Source organism: Acipenser ruthenus, chromosome 4, assembly GCF_902713425.1.
Source record: "Acipenser ruthenus chromosome 4, fAciRut3.2 maternal haplotype, whole genome shotgun sequence".
In the NCBI taxonomy this organism is placed as follows: domain Eukaryota; kingdom Metazoa; phylum Chordata; class Actinopteri; order Acipenseriformes; family Acipenseridae; genus Acipenser; species Acipenser ruthenus.
The window spans coordinates 84,893,735-84,917,170 of NC_081192.1; the positions used below are offsets into that span (position 1 = coordinate 84,893,735).

Consider the following 23,436-nt stretch of genomic DNA (forward strand, 5'->3'; position numbering starts at 1 on the left):
TAAATAAAAGATCAAAATGATGTTCATGTTGTCTTTCATTTAAAATGATGTCTCAATCCTAAAATTGTAGGTGATGCAAAATGTTTGGCTGTCGCTGTATAGCACAGTAGTAAAATCTAATGAATAACCTAGTGCACTTTCTTTTTACTTTGGCTGTAGGCTACCGATAACACAAACAAATCATGCTGCTGCATTACAGGGCAGCAGTGTGGAGTAGTGGTTAGGGCTCTGGACTCTTGACCGGTGGGTCGTGGGTTCAATCCCAGGTGGGGGACACTGCTGCTGTACCCTTGAGCAAGGTACTTTACCTAGATTGCTCCAGTAAAAACCCAACTGTATAAATGGGTAATTGTATGTAAAAATAATGTGATATCTTGTAACAATTGTAAGTCACCCTGGATAAGGGTGTCTGCTAAGAAATAAATAATAATAATTACACATACTGTACAATGTTAAAAAAAAAAAAAACAACATGATGTTAAATTGAAACTACAACATTTTAGCGTGTTTTCATTTACCGCAGCCTACTTAGTACACAAAACAGATCATGGTGCCGCATTAACACGTTATGATACTATACAGTGATAATTAAAGAGAAAAAAGGATCCGCACACTGAAGCAAATGAGGTGCAAGTTCACAAGGCGAAGCCATAAATCAGTCTAGAGAATGAGAGAACCGCACACTCAATTGCGCTCCAAAATATCTGTTGGATTGACAGACAAGTACTTTACAGTACCTTACATATACTGCACACACTTTACACAAATACATATTTTTTAAATGGACATAGAAAACTGTGCAGCGTACAGGTGGCTACAAGTAACACATCGCCTACCTACTACTTTTGCTTTCTTTTGGCATGAGTCAAACTTTCTTTTCTTTGCAAAAAGCAATTAAGGACTTCAAATTCAGAATATTGTTGTCCACATTTTGCATTTTGAGTCCAGCAGTATCTCTGAAAGCTTCTTGCCCTTTTCCAACCGATCGACCGCAGTTTGTTTGAACTCTGTAGAGTATGTTTATTTGCCCTCTTTTAATCATGTTTTTAATTTAATAGCTACTTGTATCTGTTGTTGGGTTTATTTTCGTCCAGTCAGTACAACAAATTGGTTATGAAAGGGGACATATCAGGCATATCAGACTGTACGGTGTAACTGTGTCTGTATAGCAAGGATCTCCTGTACTAAAAGGTGCTGGACGCGAGTGAGGGGTTATGAAAACCTGCATTCAATCCCCAGTAACTTGCAGTATTAAAATAAGACTTATTCGTCAATGCAGATCAGCTGTTTGGAAATTCAAGGTTCTGTGGCTGAAAAATATGGCAGGAGATAGCTGATCGGGTTAATGCGGTGGTACTGTAAAAATAGAATATATGCTGCCAGAAGCTGTGGCAAGATGAACGTCAGATTGTAAACTAAACTGCGGGGTCTTCTCACTCTTCTGGGTCATGTTTCAAGATATCTTCCTCCTCTTGATGTACAGTCCACACAAGCACACTGAAGCCTGGCGTTTTCTTAGAGCAACGAATAGGCTACAAACGTGATTTATATGTTTCCAGCCAGTAAATAGCTTATCCTGTTCAGTCGTCTTAACAATGCAATTTAATGTATGCGTTACAAATAACAGAATAATTAGATTACATAATTACTGGATATTTTTTTATTATTACTATTGCCGTAAATACATGTTCCTAAACACAGAAATTATGCTAGGAAATGACACCGTTAAGACAAATCTCATTCTTCGCCTGGTCTGAGGCACGTGTTAATTGTGAGGGTCAATTAACGGCACAATACAGATTTATGAATCAGACGAATAATATGTTAATAACAAAATTGGTCTCTCAAGGCATGTTATTCTAACATCGCGATGAGTGATGTTTTTTGACGGTAAATGCGGATTATGCATCACAGGATAAAATACTGTCATGTTAAACACTATTACTGGCACGATAAAGGAGATGGTGAGTTTTATGCATATGGGCCTTAATCTCTACAGTTGGGTGTACATTATCCTTATGAATATTAGAATAAATAATACAAATAGTACAACATATATTATTAGTATGATTACTACTACTACGACGACTACTACTACCACTACTACTACGACTACTACTACTAATAATAATAATAATAAACTATTGCAGCTATTTTTCACTTTACCCAGCCCAGAGTGAAGGACCTGGGAGGCAGTGAAGTTGTTAGTGATTTAATCCCAGCCTCTACACAGTTAATGTGGCAAGCCTGTTCTGAATAACATATCCTCGTACAGCAAATCCCCTCTATTATTATCGCGTAACAGTATCACTGTAATGACATTTTTGGCAAGATCAATTTACATTAAAATACAAGCATGGGACTTGTTGTATGACTCGCAGTGTAATGTTAATGAAATGCCAAGAAGGTATTTGACCACAGAGTATTTGTCCAGAAATAACTCCTGTATGTAAAGATTTGGCAGAAATGTATGTGCTTACAAAGGTAACACACAGCATCTGCTTGAACTTTCCTGACACAGCAACAGTGTGAGATTACAGGTACAGAGCTGATAAAGCCTGAAGGAGCGCAAATGGGGAATTCCTTTCTTGCTTATAACGTTATACAGTCTGTTCTGTCTGCCCATATGTCAACCTGTAGTGATGTAGGTGTAACAGGGCGGAGGCTGGGTGTGAACCGGCGCGCAAGCACACCTAAAGCGAACTTTTTAAGCACTAAGCAAAATAGCCAGGCTCGTCTGCATTCATGATTATGGAGCTTATAACATCTCACCATCGGGGGACGGAATTCAGAACGGCAGTGCATCACACAACACTGCCCATTACATAGTTATGGTTAAGGCTGTATTTTTATCACAGATTTTGCGATTTCCGTGAAATGAACCCATTGCTCTGTAATATGTAATTCCCAGTGAAAATTCCCATTTATGAAAGAATAGTATAAAATATACATATTTTTTTATCACATAAAAATAAATAAAGTAAACGTTTGCTTTGTTGACGCACTACCTGTTACCCTGCATTTAGGAATATTGCAGCCAGTTTAGTTTGCTTCCGGTAAATGATTTAACACACTGCATAGAGCTGCACAGTTTCTAAAAAATGTGTTCAAAAAGTTGCATGAAAGATCGGGAATATTTCTGGTAAAGATCGCTCTGTCCAGTACAAGTAGGGGACATTTCACATGTCTGGTGTTGTTTTTTAAAAATTCTCAGGTAAGTATTTAAATATTTAGGAACATTTGTTGCATAATAACTCTAGAGAAAATGATCAATTTTGAATTTGACAATGCTATTTTTTTCTGCTTTAATAAATATTATGTTTAATCATGAAATATCTTGAAATACCTATTTTTAGACCGTGAAAAAAATAAAGCCCTAGTCACGGTGATCACGTTTTTCCATTGATATTCATAGTTCTAATTTTGTATTTTCAGACGTGGCAGGGATGTATGTCATTAACATACTTGCTATAACTTTTTGAACAGCTGCATGTCATAGTGTGTTTTAGCACGTACACTGCCACATTCACTCAACAGTTTAAGGTTAAGTTAGTCCTTGAATAATTAAATTGAAGTATTTTACCTCAGGTGATATTTTTCCAGCGCTGCAAGTTGAATATACTAGCTGATCCATATCGATAAGAATGAAAAGCAGACAGCATGTTCAAATATTACATTTAATAATATGAGTCCACTCAATGGAAACAGACGTGTGTCTACCTGCAGAAGAAAGCTATTGAATTTTTTGTCAAGTAGCTCACTCTTTATTAGGTGCTCCACTCACAGATGTTTGAGTACTTTCTTTAGAGCTAGTATCAGGCCCATTTAAAAACAGTAGTAGCTGTAAGATGTATTGAACCTTTCTGTGCAGGTTCCTATATTCCTAGATCACTTGAAATAACTCAGTACTTTTTGGCATTTTGAACTGATTCTGGCAACTCCGATCTATCCCGAAGTTTGTTGGATTGTTTACATGTTTAGCTGCAGTCCTGGAATTAGTGGCTTCATTCATTCCAGTCAGATAGCAACACGGGGCACCCTGTTACAAGTTAGTAGATGCACCCCTCAGTCAAGTTCCCCCAAGCTAACTTTTACAGGCATTGTCTTTTATATTTTATTTTACCTATATTTAGGTCTTGAAATTGCACCTCCTTAATAAATTATTTGCAAATGTTTATAACAAACATGATTCTAAGAACTTAACTCATAATAAGTTATTGTAAAAAAAGCTAACCCGAGTGCCGTTCTCTTCCAATGACAAGGTGGCAGTATTTGAATGACAGGTTTCCTCTAGTGCGGTGAGCAGATACATCTTGATTCCTGTTGTCTTTTGAAAACAAATCATTGTTATTTCACATAGCACTGTAATGGCTTGAATTGTACTTTTTGGATGAAAATTGAAAATGCATGAAGGATTCGGTCAGGTAACCCAGTAGGAGTCAGGTCTCTCCGAAATGGGAAAGCAAAACAGAATGCAGAAGACTTTCACCATTTAATCAATTATTTATCATACCTTTGCCAACTTGTGAATGCCTATGCTGATTTGAATAGCATATCAAAACATGAAGAATCTGTTTAAAAAGAAAATGCGACAAAATATGAAGTGCAGGATGCAGCAGAGGTAAAGTTTTATTAAAGTATACTTCATGATCTCTGGAGAATTTAAGCCTTGGTTTTGGAATTAGACAGGAGGAATTTGGCAAGGCCAGAATTGTATTGACCTGAATTTAGCATTTTTGAAAGATGTCAGTAGGATCTTTAAGCAGCTTTAAATGTACATATTTTAATTATTATATTTAGCAGACGTCTTTATCCAAGGCGACTTACAGAGACTAGGGTGTGTGAACTATGCATCAACTGCAGAGTCACTTACAACAATGTCTAACCCGAAAGACAGAGCAAAAGGAGGTTAAGTGACTTGCTCAGGGTCACTCCGTGAGCGAGCTGGGATTTGAACCAGGGTCATCCTGGTTACAAGCCCTTTTCTTTAACCACTGGACCACACACCCTCCTTATTAACTGTGCCCTTTATGTATGTTTGCTATCCCTCTGTGTTGTTCACCCAAATGGGGTGGATTCTAATTACTATGTTCTAATAAGCAACATAATTTAGGATTAAAAATAATCTACAGTATTACAAAACGACTGATTCCTTGTGAATGTAATATTGTTTTTCATCAGTTCACCCAAAATTAGAAACCCCATGTTGAAGTCACATATACAGTAAAAAGACCTGGATTACACACTCTAAATAGTATAATTAACATAAAACCCAACTCTATATTACTAACTGTGATTATGGTTACATAATTATAGAGTGTACTTTTTTCAAAAATAACACTTTTATTTATTTATTCTTTTTTAGAAAAAGAACATTTTAACTTTCAAGGCTGGTAGATTAAGATTATGTTTCTTGTACCTCAATTCTATCTGTGTTATATAGTTTAATGTTTATTTTCAAAATATGTGGTTGTAACTATTAGGATACAAGATAAAAGTAACAGGGTGCACTTATTTTAAGAATGACATTGTAAAGCACATACGATTAACCATGTTGTGTATTGCTTCATTTAGCTTTTGATTTTCCTTATTCCTCCATTGTTTACTATATTCTGTGAATACCAGCCTGTTCTGATATATTTAAAAGACAGTCCCATGAAGTAGTAATGCTTGGCAGACTGTATCAATGCAGTTGGTTATGATTTACAGAGAGAGAACTTGACTCCAATGGTTAGACAGTAGTTCTAAACAGAAATGTTGTTATACAATTAGACACAACGATTATAGGTTTAAGTATCAGTTATTTAGATAATTGACATATGTGATTTCTCTGGTAGTCCTTTTAAAAACCCAATAATGCAATTTAAGTTTTTTTGAGATGGTTTAATTAAAAAAATACGATGTTGCTCATTTAATGACTTTAATAGAACATCTTCAATAACAGAAGCAAGATTGTAAAAAGCAAGATTGTAAATACATTTTTCATGCTGTTTTATGTGGAATGCCTTGTGAAATATGTGTGATCTTTCAGACAAAAATTCAAGTCAAGTCAAGAAAATATTAATTGATTCATTCAAATGATTATCTGTGGTAACACTGTTCCTCACACACACAATCTCACTTCACAGTTTTACATATGGCAGACCTTGTTTAAAATGTGATTTGCACAGGACTTACTCACCACAGACAAAGACAATGAGCATTTCTTTAAAACTGACAAGTATTCCGGGGGTCGAACACTGTGGAAAGCAAATTAAAAGGTAAGCGGACATGGTTGCCGTGGCTTGGTGCTCTTTTGGGGAAGGTATGCTGCCTAACTATACCGAACAAGCGCAAGGCAGTTTAATTGCTAATAAACATTCTGGTTCATAGTTAACAGTTACTTGCAACACTTGAAATTCACCAGATATCCTCTGCTTTAGTGGCAATCGGAGGAGGTTGTTTTATGTGGTGAGTTTTTGTCCTGTTAAAATCGGGCTTTAATAAATGGTATGTAGTCAATATGTTGGCGCTATTGCTCTCTTCAAAGAAAGCTAGTTACAGGAAAGAGAGGGCGAGGCACTCGTTTCACAGGGGGATGAAAGGGGTTGAGCGAGTAAAGGAGGGAACTATCAGGAGGGAGTTAACGACCAAGAGTAACTACTGAGAATGAATGTGTGTAGTATTTGAACCAGGATGAGTCTCATGCCAAATTGTCTGGCTCTTATTCTATGCTTCTAAAGCCTACTGGTAAATAAAAGGAACAAATAATTCAATATACCATGCATGTTTATTTCTGAGATAGAACCTTATGTAATTCTTATGGTTATCATATGTGATATTGCTGCTTGTGTTATGTTTGATTCACACCTTAGCAGCTTCACTACACAGTCTGACAACCATAGGAACAAGGGACAGAATACTAATAATATAAAAGCTTTGAAAAAATGTTATTGACAAAACAAACTTACACTACACTTATAAACTACATACACTGAAGACAATGTTAATTGAGTTTGTATTAGCTGGAGTCTCCTTTGGCTTCATAATACTGTATGCACAAACTGGACCAAATATTGGTTAAGATATTTTTTTTAATTTGCCTGTTACAAAGTTACTGTTTAGTTTTTATTTCTAAAAAAGGAAATTGTTGAGCTTAAATGTGTAAATGAGTTCCATTACATATCAAGGTGTGATGGTGATGGACTTAATACTAAATATGGTGGTCTTAATTCTAAATATAGGGGTGGCCATGACACTGAAGGTGACTTTACATTGACAGTTATCAAGTGTTTGAATAGCCTGTAGCAAGAATTGTTAAGTGAGGAAGATCACATGCTAGAGTCTACCTAGTGAGCTTTTTTTGGCAAGTACACCACCCACTCGTTTTATCAGGGGTGTCAGGGTCCAATATAAATCATCTACGCAACCCGCTTTTTCTCATGTTTCATATAAAAAGCAGCACACCACTTTAATTTGTACTGCGGAGGGTAATTGCTTCTCATCAACTCAAGTCTCCAATTAATTTCATGAGTCTTCCTCTCCTTTTTCAACATAGAATCCATTCCCAACATAGAAGGTTTGTTGCTAGGGAGCTGACATCACTGCCCTGTGACTTTTGCTAGTGTATTGCTGTCACAAGTGAACACCTTGTTGGTTAAAATAAAAAACGCTTCAGCAAGTAGATACTGTATTTAATTTGCTTTGTGTTATTGTGCAATGCCTGTGTATATGATAACAGTACAATATTAATGCTTTGTTTTTAATTGTTTTGTATATTTTTGTTTGTGATATGCAGTATGAAATAAAACAAATAGTAATGCTAAGTGAATTTGCCTATGTATGTTGCAGCCAAGGCATGCACAGTTAGACTGTAAAAATGGGGAGCCAACTCCAGGACTTCTGGTATATCCAACCGATCTAACAAGGGGTGGGTGTACATACATTTCAATGAAGACTAAGGAAACATTAAACTCTTACGTATACAACTGACCTTCAACCAGTGGTTTGTGGCAATTGACTTGCATAGGTACTGGAAGGTTTACAATTAGGTTACAGTTTTACATTATGGTGGGTCTGTTGCTAGGGGATGCAATAGGTTGACTTTTCCCAGTACAGCTTAGGGTCTAAACATTTGAAAGTCACAGTTTAGTTTACAGTTTACAGTAATTACACAACCCCAGGATTTTACCCTTAGATAGTCTGCAGGTACATGCATGTATACTGGGAAACAGCTATACGTGTTTACCAATCTATACTGTTGAAGTGGTTCTTCCTCCCCTGCCGTTTCTGCTTGTTTTGCATGATTAATTGGATAAAAAATAAAAATCCTAGATGAATGTGTTGCATGGCTTATTGGATCTCAGTTGTAGGAATTAACCCCATCCTGCCAACCACCACCAAAACACACAGAAACATCCACACTATTCACAGGCAGAGTGCTTGACTACAAAATCTTCCAGTTAATACAAGCCAGCGCAGATGCTAGGCCATGGAATGAGTCTGGGAGCACTGTCCATGCTGATTTTAATAAAAATATCAAAACATTGAAGATTCTGTTTAAAAATGTATGTGCAGGATGCAGCAAAGGTAACGTTTTATTGCCAGTTGTATACTCCATGATCTCTGGAGAATTGAAGCCTTGGTTTTGGAATTAGACTATGGAAGAATTTAGCCAGGCCAGAATTTTATTGACCTGAATTTACCATTGACCTCAGGAGGTCAACACCCCTTCTTTTTTCTGTTTTTGACTGCAATTACTAAAACAAGGTGCTTTGCCTATGAGTTCAGACTATGAAACTACTTACTCTTTAACGTTCATAGAGTAGCCAAGACTGATTTAATATCCTATTCAAAAGGACAGCAAGGGAAAAGCATGAGTGTAGTAAAGTGAAAACAGGGTATAGCACAGAAAACATTATACAGCATGGAGTAAGTAATAGCAGAGGCATGAAAAAGGCATGGCAAAATTAAATTTGTCGCCATTGAGGGCCCTTGCCTTCAGCACTCTTAACTGCCAATTATTTAGCAGGTGATTCCTGCTTCATGTAATATTGAACAAATGTTTCCAGTTACCTAACTGTTTTTATTGGCTTTTACAATATAATGTACATTGACTGTTTAGTAATCATGAACTTATGACAAAAATCCACATTTTAGATAAATAAATTGTCTTTTGGTACAGAGGATAAGCTATTGTAGTATTAACAGAAACACATTCAGTGAGAATATTTAGGCAAGTTCTGTGCTTGGTTTGGTTTATGTTCAGGTTACGTATATGGGGAAGAACTTCTCTCTATTTAAGTCTTTAATATCTTAAAAGGAGTTGGCCGAGTACACCTTCCATTGGGGCCCTGCTCTGGGGTCAGCTTCACCAACACTGGAGTCTCAAGTTTCAGTTTTCAACTGCTCTCCTCGTTAATGTGCAGAGACCTGAACACATACCATTTAACAGTATTTGGATGACATACTGTACTGTATTGAGGGTTTAGCTATTCTTCAAAATTACAAGTCAAGGTGAAGCTAAGGTACAAAAATAAGGGAATGTAAATGTAAACTATCCTCTCAAAAAACAACTCCACATTCCTTTGTTCGCGAAATCCTTGCACCAGTTTGCAGACATGAGTTTTTTGTTTTGACAGCAGCTGTTTTTCTTTTTTTTTTTTTTTTTTTTTAATTTAGTCGTTGCCAATTGGTTTTTATTATTTTCTCCCCAATTTGAAATGCCCAATTATTTTTAGGCTCAGCTCACCGCTACCACCCCTGCGCTGACTCGGGAGGGGCGAAGATGAACACACGCTGTCCTCCGAAGCGTGTGCCGTCAGCCACCCGCATCTTTACACTCTGCAGACTCACCGTGCAGCCGCCTCAGAGCTACAGCGTCGGAGGACAACGCAGCTCTGGGCAGCTTACAGGCAAGCCCGCAGGCGCCCGGCCAGACTACAGGGGTCGCTGGTGCGCGGTGAGCCGAGGACACCCTGGCCGACCTAACCCTCCCTCCCCCCGGGCAACGCTCGGCCAATTGAGCGCCGCCCCCTGGGAGCTCCCGTCCACAGTCGGCTGTGGAATAGCCTCGACTCGAACCGGCGACGTCCAGGCTATAGAGCGCATCTACTGTATTTCTTTGCTTTGTTCTGTCTGTGTTTGGTCTCTTTCTTTTTTTTCCTTTCAGGTTATTCTGTGTGCATATGATATTGCGGTGTACTACACTGTAGGCCTGGTGTCCAACATCAGTGAAATCCTGATTTTTTTTTTAAATGTAATATTCTCCAGAGGTGCTTTATTGCCAAACATATTTTTTAATGTTTAAAAGACTAAGGTCAAGTTCTTTTCAGAAAAAAAACAGCATGTTGATTGGCACTGGTAATGGTTTTTTAATGCCTTACTTTAATGCTTTAAAATAAGGAAAGCTTGGACATGTTAAAAAAAAAAGTTTTGCAATATATACAAAATAGCTTTTTATTTTAATACTTCCTTGAAATATTACATGCACATCGATTACCTGATTAAAATTTGCACTGAAAGTACTTTTTATCTTCCTGGATAGATTATTTCTGTTATAGCTGTATTGTTCAGTGAAAAATGATCTGTTTATTTATCAATACAGACATAAACAATGCTATTCAAATATTACTACATATAAAATTGTATTACAGGTTATTCTTAAGAGACTCATCAGCAATGATAGTGACACCGTAATCATTACTTTCCATTGTACACATGTGCTACTGTGGTGGAGTATAGAGCATTTAGAAAAATCTTGTAGTGAAACAAATCTAGGTTGGGAAATAATATATGGGATGCAATTGAGTCAGCATGAAATTGCAACAAAATACAAAAACAAACCAGAGAGAAATAATACAGACTAGTCATCTACTAATTGTTAGTTTATAGTTTATGGACTTTGTCATGGATGGTGAGTGGTAAGGGTGAAGTGACGTCACACACACACACACACACAAATAAAGTGACAACAGTGTAATACAGTTCCAACAACAATGGTGACAAAGGTGCAAATCCAACGGTGAGTGCTGCATGTCCCAATTGCTGTGCTGTGCAAGTTCATGGCATGCTGGAAGGGGTGTTGGTGCAAGTGCTGAGTGTAAGTCTCAGCTCCAGTCCCCTCCTCCTCTGGCTGCGCTAATATCCTGCAACAAACAAAACAAAACACGCCACTGTCTGACCTAACACAAGTTCCAACAGTAAGGGGAGAGTCTCTGTTGCTGCACCTCTAATATACACCAAAATCCCACCCACACAATCAGCACGTTGCCACGTTCTATCCAATCAGCGAATACAACAGTGCTGATGGGATTCAGCTGTACTACAGCTTCGCACCTCACCAAGATGGCCGACTTCTGGTTCACTCCGGGGTTGAAGTTCAGCACATCCTGTGATGAGTGTATTGTTCCCCTTATGCAGCGCCTTCTCTGGTCGGGTGGGAGATTTACAGTTTAGATTCATTCTGTCCCTGCCACAGACTTTCTAAATGATTATTAGTAATAAACAAATGCCAGTCTTATTCCTGGATAAATCAAATCTCTTATCTTTGTCTGGTTTTCTGTCTGCTACTGCACTGTCCAAGGTCAATATATTGCTCTGTCTTCTGATATAAGTATTTATGGAAGGCACTGATAAAGACATGCAAGTTCTACATTGTTTTGTCTTGAAGAAAGCAATGTCTAATACAATATGTCTACAACATCATCAATTGTAAACAATAATAATGTCTAGTTCTTTTTGCCCTGTGATCATGTATTTCTTTCTCTTTGTCTTCTTGTTGGTGTCAGGCTGACAGGTAATGAACCCCTGTCCATCCTCCCCCTGAACACCGAGCCCGAGGACACAGCAGGCAAAGCCCACTACAAACTGTGTGACCGGCTGAAACTGGAAAAGAAGCAACGGAGGATGTGCAGGCGAGACCCTGGTGTGGCGGAGACCCTGATGGAGGCCATCAGCATGAGCGCGCTCGAGTGTCAGTACCAGTTCAGGTTCGAGAGGTGGAACTGCACCCTGGAGGGACGCTACCGTGCCAGTCTGCTCAAAAGAGGTTTGTTGAAGATGAATTTAAAACTTCTATTGTTCCTTGGGATAACAAAATACTGAGCTCAAGTCATGTGATTTCATAAAAAACACCACATGCTCAGTGTTTGGTATTTGAGTTGAGTTAAAATTGCCAAAATGAGTTGATTAAGAATCTGTATAAATAGGAATTCGAAAAGACATGATTTTAATTAACGCAGAACAGCGAACGATATGACCATGTCATGCTTGAGTACTGAAGATCGTCTGGTTGCTATCGGCATGATTGAAGGTGGCCTCTCTGTAAGAGAAGTTACCCTGAGAATGAGATGTTCTTCTTCAGCAATCAGCAGACTAGTCCAGAGAAACCAGGAAACCAGCTCTGTGAGGGACAGGCCACGTCCTGGAAAGCAGAGGGTCACCACACAGGCTCAGGACCATCACATCTGACTGATGCATCTGCATAATTGTTTTCAGACTGCAGTGGCTACAGCATGAGAAATTCCAGGAAGAAATAACCTGCACATCAGCAGAATAACTGTAGCTCGCCGACTGCATTAAAATGATTTGCATGCTTGGAGGCCGTTCAGCGGTAACATGTTGACAGGTGAGAGATGAAATGGTTGTCTTCTGTTGGCCAGAAAACATCTGAGGTGGCGGCAGAGAGAGTGGTGGAGTGTTTTATTCACCAGTGAATGCCGTTTTGCCCTTGACAGACCTGATGGAAGACCACATGTGTGGAGACGTTGTGGAGAGCGTTATGCTGACTGTTACGTTGTTCAAGCCAACCGGTGGGGTGGTGGAAGTGTGATGATGTGGCGAGAAATCTCCTTTAATACAAGAACGTCTTTAGTGCAGATTGAGGGCAACCTTACTGCTCAGCAATACATTGACAAAGTCCTTGAGGCAACAGTTTTTTCCGTTCCTGCAAGCCAATCTGAAAGTGTCGATTTTCCAGCAGGACAATGCAAGACCACACAGTGCTAGGATTACAATTGCACGACTTCAAGAAAACAATGTGGAGGTCTTGCCATGGCCAGCTTTTTCTCCTGACCTGAGTCCAACAGAACATATGTGGGACCAAATCGCCAGTGCCATCCACAGGAGACAACCGCGACCAGCCAACCTTCGCCAGCTGGCTGCACCTGCACAGGAAGAGTGGCGGAACATCCCACAGCAGTCTATCCAGAAGCTGATTAGGTCTATGCGTCAATGCTGCCAGGATTGTGTTAATGCTCAGGGAGGTCATACCCGATACTAACTTTGTAATGTTTTCATTTTGACACCATGTCACGTTTCATACTAAAAACGTATTATGATTCTTTGATTCATGATACGATTCATGATTCTGCTTTTTTGTTTGCATTTTCTGTGATTCTGTTTGATATCTATGTTTAAAATATTTGATTAAATCCATTAGACATGAGTGTTGCATTTCTTTTGTACATCAGTATATGTAAAAAAAAATTCTAAATAGTTAAAATCTTTCAGTTTTCCAAGAACACTTTTTCTACCTACAGAAAGCTCAGGCAGTACATTTTACACTATCCAAAAGTTACTATGGGTAATATTGCATTTGCTTGTCAAAACCAAAAGGTAAAACACAGTCATTTCTTTTTTAATACTGCTTTTGTCTCAATTTTATTAGCTGATAACACAAATACAAATGTTTAATTTTGAGATTAGACTTTGTTTTAGTAAGGTTTAAGTTACTGGTTGTAGAAAATGAAACCATGTGTTATCTGGACTTTTGGGACTATAAAGAAACAGTCATCTGCAGCAAGTAGGTTTAAAATAGACAGCAAATTGTGATGCAATGCCTTGCTTATGAAGTTTCCTTCCCTGTGTACAGGATTCAAGGAGACTGCGTTTCTATACGCCATCTCGTCAGCAGGGCTGACTCACGCCATGGCCAAGGCCTGCAGTGCGGGCCGCATGGAGCGCTGCACCTGTGATGAGGCACCAGACCTGGAGAACAGGAAGGCCTGGCAGTGGGGAGGCTGCGGGGACAACCTCAAGTACAGTAACAAGTTTGTCAAGGAGTTCCTGGGCAAGAAATCCAACAAGGATCTCCGGGCCCGAGTTGACTTGCACAACACCAACGTCGGCATGAAGGTGATTAGTTTTGTAATAACTTAGGAGTCGTAACCTAATTTACCTTACTTACATGTTATTGGCCTTAACACCATTATAATAGGTCCCCATTTTGCTGAAGGTCTTTTGCACTTTTGACCGAACTGAAAAACAAGTCAAGAACAATAAAAAAGATAAAAAAATAAAAAATCAAGGGTGCTATTGGCGATATTACTTTTCACAATAAGAAGTATGTAAACTGTCTTAAAAGCCTTACATATCATACGTTTAGGTTAGTGTTAGTCTCAGTTTCCTTACACTTCCAGGACATAATATTTTAGGACCAGTAAATCATAAGTATCATGGTCTGATAGTAAATATTTATTTCAAATAGGAAAATATGGAATGCATTTTGATCTAGAACCTGAAAACAGACATCCTGATACTGATAATAATTGCTGCTAGTTCTCAACACATTTCATTGTATACTATAAGTGCTCAGTTCTGTCTGTGTGAGAGCTCCAGTGCAGTCCTCATTTTTGCTCATTAAAGATGTTGTAATTGCTTTTTTAAAACTAAAAAAGAGTGACAAAATATAAGGAAAAAAATCACTGGAGCAGATGCTAAGGCAGAACTTTTTTTTTGTCTTAATAATTCCACTCCCAATGTGTGTCATTAGTTAAACAATGACAGGAAATATTTAACCCTTAAGACGCTGTGGAGAAGCATCCTGCTTGGCCAGGGAAGCTGTTGACAGGTTTACTCGTCCAGGGAGAGCCTTTCCCTCCTTGTTTCTGGCGGGTTCTCATGGAAACGACTACAGTTTGAAAGCAGGCAATGTAAACCATATGTTTTCAAGTGATTTGTATGTTTTTTTTTTTTTTTTTTTTATGAATTCTATTATAAGTATAAGTATCTTATAATTAACACTTAATAACCTGACAGTATATGCATTATCTTAGTGGTTGCTTTAGCTGTCTTTAAAAAGAAAAGTCCGAGTTTGTGGTTGCACGGTCTAAACATGTTTAAAATCAATACTTTGGGTTAGGTTGGCTGCCTGTCTAATGGGTAGGTGAATTTGACTTTGTACACTGAAGTGTCGTTAGATGTTAAGTAAGAGTGTAGTGTAGGTAGTGTTTGTGTGTATTTGTGTGCATGTTTTGTGTTTTACATACTTGATAGCATTTGGACATACAATGTAGGGGCTAGGGTCAGAGATGTGCATTTTCATTTTTACTGTTTCCTTTTCACTGAGATCTGTCCCATAAAATGATACTGGAGAAGCAGAGGTGAAATCCTATGCTTCTTCAATGTGACAAGATCTGATTGAAGTCTGTCTATGGCACGTGCAAGAGAGCTGTAATTAAAAAAAGTCCATGTTTACTGCGGCAATGGACATTGGTTGTCAGTGTGATTGTGTGTGTGTGTGTGTGTGTGTGTGTGTGTGTGTGTGTGTGTGTATGAGGGAATGTGTGTGAAACAGCTGGATATCATATAATTGGAGCCAATGTAAACTTCAGGTCTGGCATTGAGTTATTTTACTTATATTTTCTCATATTTTCGACATCTTCATTTTAATACACATGTAAATCATAGAGAGCAACACTGCTGAAATGTTAATCAGACATGGTTAGGTCCCATTGGAGCAAAAAATAAAGTCTTTTGTCTGTTTATATCTGTATACAAATCTATTTTGTTTCAATATAGTATGCTATATTTAGTAGTAATGCTTGTATTGCCCTTTGATATGCATAGGTATTCACAGGTGGCACATTCAAATCATGAGTACAGAGTGAAGTGAGAAATGTGTTAATCCGCCAAAAAGAAATCCTACTTTGGAAAAATTCTGAAATATTCCATTGGGCTAATACAATCACTTGTGGGGTTTATGTACAATATTTAAAATAAAAAAATGCTAATGTTGTCAATCTTCATTTAAATTGTCAGAAGATATGTATACATTTAACAATTAGGCTGAATCCAATGTCACTTCTGGCCAGATCCAATTTTGGCCAGGAAATATCAGTGTGGCCTGCAGTTGAACAGAGGTCTTGAGATCCACCCTTGTTTGGTCTCTATGCATGTTTTCAATCAGACTTGGCATAGAAAGGCCCAGCTTGGCCAGGGCATGGACTCAGTAATTAAAACAAGAATCTCTGCAGGCCTTCCATTATCCACCAGGACCAGCTCAATGGGACGTTTATTAAAAAAGCAATTTCCCCTCCCCTCCCAAGGAAACTCTCTTTCTTTCATGCAATTTGTATTAGGGCACAGTCAGCTCAATCAAGCCCCCTAATTCTTCTAATAAAATGAAAATTACAGAATTATGATTAAATCGTAAATCCATTCCCCAACCTACCCTCCTTCTCTCCCCACTCTTTTTTTGTGATCCATTAATTAAAGAGCACAATATTAAAGTTCTGAATTAGTTCCATTTGGTTAGAAATAAGCAATGGTTTAATCAAGTTCTGTCAGGTTCTTCGGCACAATATAATTAAACTTGACTTTCAAACTACTTCCAAAGGGAACTTTAATCTGAAATAGGATTCTTTGGCATGGCTTGGTTTGGAGGGCCTTTTATTTTTTTGCTGTTCTTTTATTACTGATTTAAAATGATCAATGCATTAGATCATTATTTCCTCAGGCTTCATCTGTTTGAACTGTAGTGTTGTAAGTTTTACGTGCAATATTAATATGTTTCAATTTTTTTTTTTAATTGGTTCGTATTCAGTTCTGATGGGGCAAGAATTGCTGAAATGTTAGATCTGCAGTACTTAAGCCATTCCATGAAAGCAAGCAATGGAAATTGAGTGGCAGCGGCTATAGGGAAAAAACATGGTTTCTCTAGTCCTAGTTGTTATAGTCATCTGGTTAAGAATAGGTAAGGATGACAGCTGTTTAACATGGTTTATTTTATCTCCCACAGGTGATCAAGGCAGGAGTGGAGACAACGTGCAAGTGCCATGGAGTATCTGGCTCCTGCACGGTCCAGACTTGCTGGCGACAGCTCTCCCCTTTCCACGAGATTGGCAAGCAGCTGAAGCAGAGGTATGAGACCTCACTCAAGGTGGGCAGCACCACCAATGAGGCGACAGGGGAAGGAGACATCTCCCATGTCAGGATGCAGCCCCCGCCTGGCCCCAGCGACCAGATCCCCAGGACCACCGATCTTATTCACATCGACGACTCGCCAAGTTTCTGCCGGATGAGCAAGTATTCACCCGGGACCTCAGCGAGGAAGTGCTACAAGGATAAGAACTGCGAAAGCATCTGCTGCGGCCGAGGTCACAACACTCAAAGCCGGGTGGTGACCAGACCCTGCCAGTGCCAGGTGCGCTGGTGCTGCTATGTGGAGTGCAAGCAGTGTACACAGAGAGAGGAGGTTTATACCTGCAAGGATTAACATAATCAACCCCCTTTGGGGTCCAAATGGGGGGAAAAGAGGCCCATATTCTGTATGGGAAATTTATTGTCCTTAAATTGAAAATGATCTACATACAGAGATGAAAACAGAGTCTGAGGGACATCAAGGAACTTTCATTATGATGTTGATGATGACGATGTATGCACTTTGAGTGGTTCCAATGAGCTGTTGTATGAAGCTTCTCCCAGGGTTGGGTCCAGTGCAACCCCAAGAAGAATCCCCTACCATAACAAGAAGGTTCAGGTCAGGACCTGTAATGAGGAATCCTCAAAAGATTTGGTCTTTTTCTCAAAAGCCATTCAGCTGGATCCATCAATAGACCAACAAGACATGCAGGTTGACTGAACATGGTTTGTGTTGAATGGTCAAGGATTCAACCCCCGCACCTAAACCATAGCTTTGGTGGAAGCAGGTTTGACTGGAATGCACAGCTAACAGAAAAAAAGGGCCATGACTTACTGAATGGGATCTGGATAAATTAAGACATAGACTGTGTGATGTAACAGGGTATGGATGTTTTGTTTTGTTTGTTTGTTTGTTTTACCACTTTTGATGTCTAAAAACCACTAGCCACACATGATACTGGAGTATTGTGGGGTTTTCAATTAAAATTTACATTGACAAGGCCTTGTAGAAATAAAGTCGATCTCGCTTTCTTTCTGTGGAAATAGCTTTTGGAACTAAGAAGTACAGTGTATTGTATGTTCGTTTGTAGCTTGCTTAACCTGGATCATAAGTCTTTTTCAAATTTTTCACAGGAAAAAAAACAGTATTTGACAATTCCCTTTGTCTGAAAAAAAAAACACAATTCACAATCATCCAAGTTATTCTGACATCTTGCCAGTGAATTATTACAGCTATTTTGACTGTAATTAAACTCAACGACTCATATTCAGGGACCAAATCTAACCACTATGCTTGGACAGTGTGATGCTAATCTATAGCAACACTGGGTTTGAATGGAGAGAAGCAGGGTATTTCCCTGGCACAAACAGACTGAGAAAATCTACTGTGTGCACCACTGGTACAAGACAAGTGTGATATAAGAGGATACCTTATGATGGAGACCATCAGTGGATTTTATACCCAGTATTTGTCAACAACTGCAGTCATTGACTAAAGGGTGCTGAGTATTTTAACCAGCATTTTCTGCCCATCCCATGTGTCTATTCCAAAAAAGTTATTCTCAATATAATGGGAAGGTGCCATACTTTTTGTTTTTCATTACCCCCAAGAAAATGGAGGAAAAGAATGACTGCTTTACTTTCAACCCAGGGATTCCTGGTAGCACCCCCCAACCCCCCCACCCCCCTCCATTGTACTCACATAAGCTATAATGTTCCACTTGGAATACCTGACCAAGTGTTGCAATGTGCCAGTTTTCTTTCCTAAAAGGTCAAGAAGAGGACACATTGGTTTTCTGAAAGCAAATTAAGTTGAGGGATGCAATTTGTGAAGGAAATGCTCTTTTGTTTGTGCCACCTTTTGCACCTTTCAATGACCACGTCAAAGCCGCAGCTAAAATGACATGACATCATAATGGGTTATCCATATGGATGCTTTCTCTGTTATGACTCTGCTAGGAGGGGCCCCAAAGCAAGAACAAGTTTTCTGTATGGATACAATTTGGATTTGGATAAAGACTTATTTACAGTCCTGAAAAAATTAGAGACTTATAAAGATGTTTGTTTGTTTTTATACTGGTTTCAGTTTTTGTATGTTTAACCCCAATATACTAAAGAGTAAGTGCAGAGAAATATATTTTGATGGTGTGTATACAGCCTGCTTACCTACCAATGATGTATATAAATGCTTTTTAGTTTTGTTTGTTTTCTATTTTTCCCTGATAACTATGAGCAATTTCTTGGTGGTTTTTGGTTTGATTCCAGAAATAGGACTTATATATGCCTGTCTGGTGTGATGTTTTATTATGCCACCAAGGGAAACATGTTACTAATGAAAACTGAAAATGTGTGTGTGCATGTGTGTATATATATATATATGTATGTATGTATATATATATACAGGACAACACCCACTTGACAAAAAGGTAACAGCTGTATGAACATTATGAAAATATCACTGTCTAATTTACTACTTTTTAAAAACATGTTATTTTTATCTTAACCTTTTCACTTGACAATCAGTCTGCTTCTTTTTCTTGGGGGGAATTCTTGACTATTTTAGCCCAGCCTTTCATTTCCCCGTGGGCCAAAACAGGTTTTTTCCTTCATTCCATCCTTAATGTGTGCCATTCAACCAAGCAGACTGAAGCAAGTTATGTCATGACTACAGTGCTGAAGTTTGTGCACGTGTCTGGGTGTGTTTCAGTATGTGTGCAGGTATTTGTGCTATCCTTGTCAGGACCAACAAAATGCCAATGCAACCCCACTAAAATCAAGAACAATTCTGACAAGCCAGTCCTTAATTATAACGGGTAGGGTCAATTTATACACGTATACAATTTGTTTAAGGTTTATTTTAGGACAATTGTTATTTTTGTGGAGTCAATGATAGTAACATATAGTATCTGTATATGTTGCACACATGTAAGGTGATTCCATAGTTCCATGAGTCTGATTATCCTAATGTTTAAAAAAACGAATACTCCAGTTAAGACCTGTTCCATAGCAAGTCTTACCTAAAGCTATACATTCCAAGACTTAGTGATAATGTGGCTCAAAGGCTATCCTGTTCCTGGTGTTTGACTCTTTAAAAAAAACATGGGTGCCACCTTTTAAATAAATATTATTGGGTAGCCACAATTGATATCTCAGATAGTTTTAATAATTACATAGGTGGTAGATAGTTTTTCCAAATAATGTGCACTATTATACTTGTGTAGCCAACCCACAGGAGTGACACCATCACCCCCTAGTTTAAAGAGAACTACTTATAAATAACAAATGTAGTGCATCTTATTTGCATTCCATTTCCCTATTCTTGTAAACAAGACTTCGATACCAGTTTGGATTTGTTTTTCTGGGTTTATCTTAGGGAAACCAAAGTAAAGATGGGAATAGAGAATTATTTTTGGGTGTGTCAGTTTAAAAAAAAAACTGAAAATGAAACTACCATGAAGGAGATCTGAGGCCCAATTAAATTAACTTCATACATCAGATTGAGAGAAATTTGGGTACCCAGCATTTGCAGTGAAAAGTAATATTTAACGATTCACTTTAAATCAAGCCTGACTGGCAGCCAATCGAATTAAAGTAAATAAACTATGTATGTACATTTTCTGAGCAATATTCAGTTGATCTGTTTTCTTGGTTTAGGTGTTTGAAACCATACATTGTAATCAAACCCTCTCTAACAGTTATTGTAGATAAAATTGTATTCCGCAAATGGTATGTTGAAGATCCTAATTTGACACTGGAGACTACATAATGTGTCTTACAGGCTGAATTTGGGTAGTGGCCCTGTACGCTAATAACTGAAAATCTGTTACCCATTAGTGACAAGAACAGCAGGTTCCTGAGGTCAAGATCAATTCCAGCCCAGATATCAATTCCAACCAGGTCCTAAATTAGTTATTTGAACCTGTAAAGAGTAATTAACTAATTTAAGACTTGGTTGGAACAAAGTCTTGGACTGGAAAGGACCTTGAGGGTCAGAGTTGGGAACTGGTTAGAATATACCAGCATACACAGTGGAGCTGTTGTCAGGTTCAGTTCTTGTGGCGCTCTATGGGGGCATACAGGAGGCTACTTCTCCCTGCTATTCTGGCTGAATAGGTGTTCCAATGAAAGACTGACATTAAATCTTTAGACATGACAAAAATGTGTGTATTTCGTGTTTGCATGCCATGACTAGTTAGGACATTCATAGCCATTTTGGCTACACCGCTACAATGCAAAGTCTAAAATGTAGTGTCAAACTTGATTTGAAATACATTTGTAAGTTGGTGGACAACTTACTTTTAAATTGTTGACTTTGCCCATTGATGTTCTTGGAGATGGGCTTGTAACAAAATTATAAAAACTGACTCAAGCAAATAGTCCATTAGGCCTTCTACTGTACTTAACAATATTAAAATTAATATTATTAATGTACTCACAAGTGTATGACAAGCACACAGATGTGTGAGTGAATGAGCTTAAATATTTTGTGTATGCAAAACCGAGTATATGACTACACTAAAAAAGAAAACAAATATATAAGAAACAAAAAAAACAAAAAATATAGATATATTATAAATATAAACGTTTTGTTTTGTTTTAGGCAAGAGTGAGTGAACTACTGAGTGAGAGATTCTATGTTGTAATATAGCCCAATTCACGCACTGAAGCCTGGAAGCTTTCTGTTTATGTATTTAAAGAAGAATATTGTATTTATATATAATGTTGATATATTTGCTTTTTCTGTGTATTGTAAATAGTTAAGGTTTATTCTCCTGTGGTATAGAGACAAGAGTGGGGCACATCCTTTAAACTCGCAGGCAGTTGGATTGGGGGTGGGGGGGCTATTGGAGTTGCTGTGGAGGATTTAGTGTGGTGCAACATTTATTTTCCAAGCTTTTGTCTGCCTAGAGGTGCTATAAACGTGCTTCATTTTTCAAATGAACAGTATTTAGTGGTAATGAAATATGCTATCTTAAGGCTAGTAAAGTGATCAAGTGAAATTTATTACAAATACCCATTACCAGGTCCCTTCCCTTCTCTGGAAGGACAATCGTTTAAGTAAGTGCCTAGGCCTAAGTGCCTTGGCATTTACTGGCACCTTAATATTTTATGAATACAAAAAGAAAACTGCCTGTACCTGGATTCACTTGGGTTTGAGAAACCAGACTTGAATGCATCTGGATCCCACATGCTTGTTTGCGAGACTGCCAGTAAGATATCAGGTATTCATTTTTTTATTTATTTAACCAAGTTCACACCACTGTGATCAATGATCTAATTTACAATAGTGGTATGAAGGTTGTTTTGTCATGTGGACATACCAGGAACATAGACTGAGGCCACCAGAATGCATTTAGCATAGGCCTCCAAAACAAACAGGTCAGCAAATGACCTTCAGCTTATGTGAAAGACTGTATAGCCCATGAAAAAAAAGGAATCCAAACCAATTTGCACAGGGGAGTTTATGCTCACAGCTGAATAAAGGTTTAGGTATTAAACTCAAAATGACTGGGAAGAATTCCAAACAAGCTCTGAAAACAAGTATATGGAAACCAACTGATATATTCTGCAGTTTCTAAATATGGCTCCTTGTCTCTGTGTGTAAGTTCCTGGTTTATTGAAGATTGCTCGCTGCATGAAAAACCCTAATGGCTGGGGGAAATGCCTTGAAACTGTAGTTCAAATATCCATGAAGCTTGTAAATTGTTGGTCGCCATGGTTAACAAGTTCTGCTCAGGCTGTGGTTTTTAGATAGTTCCTGTAGTGGTGTAGAGAGTTCATTTTTAGCTTGCTGAGAAATAGCTTTGAACAGCTTAAGTCCTTAAAGGAGCAGTCTGTTCATTGTCAGTATAGGGGGCTTAACACCTCTAACCACTCCTCATACCTTGGCTACAATCAGAGAAACTATGTTAGGTGTTTAGGAGTTTGTGCTTTACTTTACCATGGATACATATTAGCCACCACTATATTCTGCCATACCAAATTATTGTTTTAGCCAGCCATGAAAGACAAAGGTAGAATTATATTCTCCTCCAGATATTTACAGGTTGCATTGGTGTGGTGTAATAGCAATGAAACAGGACTTTGGTCGCTGATTACAGCAGTCCACTGGCATTAACACTGACTACACCCAAGTGTATCCAATCCAGACTATTAACATAAAATAAAATACATTCTTAAAACACATTTAAGGGTATTAAGATGACTGTCATTGGTTTAATATTTTTATGATTTAAAACGTGGTGGGTCTATATATTTCCAGCTTTTAAGTCAAAATACATTTTGGTGTTTTTCCGCAGAAATAAAAATGATATA

General features: G+C 38.2%; 1 protein-coding gene across 1 annotated transcript in view; it reads left to right on the forward strand.

The window, feature by feature from the left end:
• wnt9a (wingless-type MMTV integration site family, member 9A) overlaps positions 1 to 21,280 on the forward strand; it is a 37,847-nt gene extending 16,567 nt beyond the window's left edge. Inside the window, exons 2-4 of the mRNA XM_034000772.3 lie at positions 11,769 to 12,028; positions 13,853 to 14,115; positions 17,000 to 21,280. Of these exons, the coding sequence (XP_033856663.1) occupies positions 11,769 to 12,028; positions 13,853 to 14,115; positions 17,000 to 17,476 (1,000 nt within the window). The 3' untranslated portion in view covers positions 17,477 to 21,280. The remainder of the gene's footprint in view (positions 1 to 11,768; positions 12,029 to 13,852; positions 14,116 to 16,999) is intronic.
• The last annotated feature ends 2,156 nt before the right edge of the window (positions 21,281 to 23,436 follow it).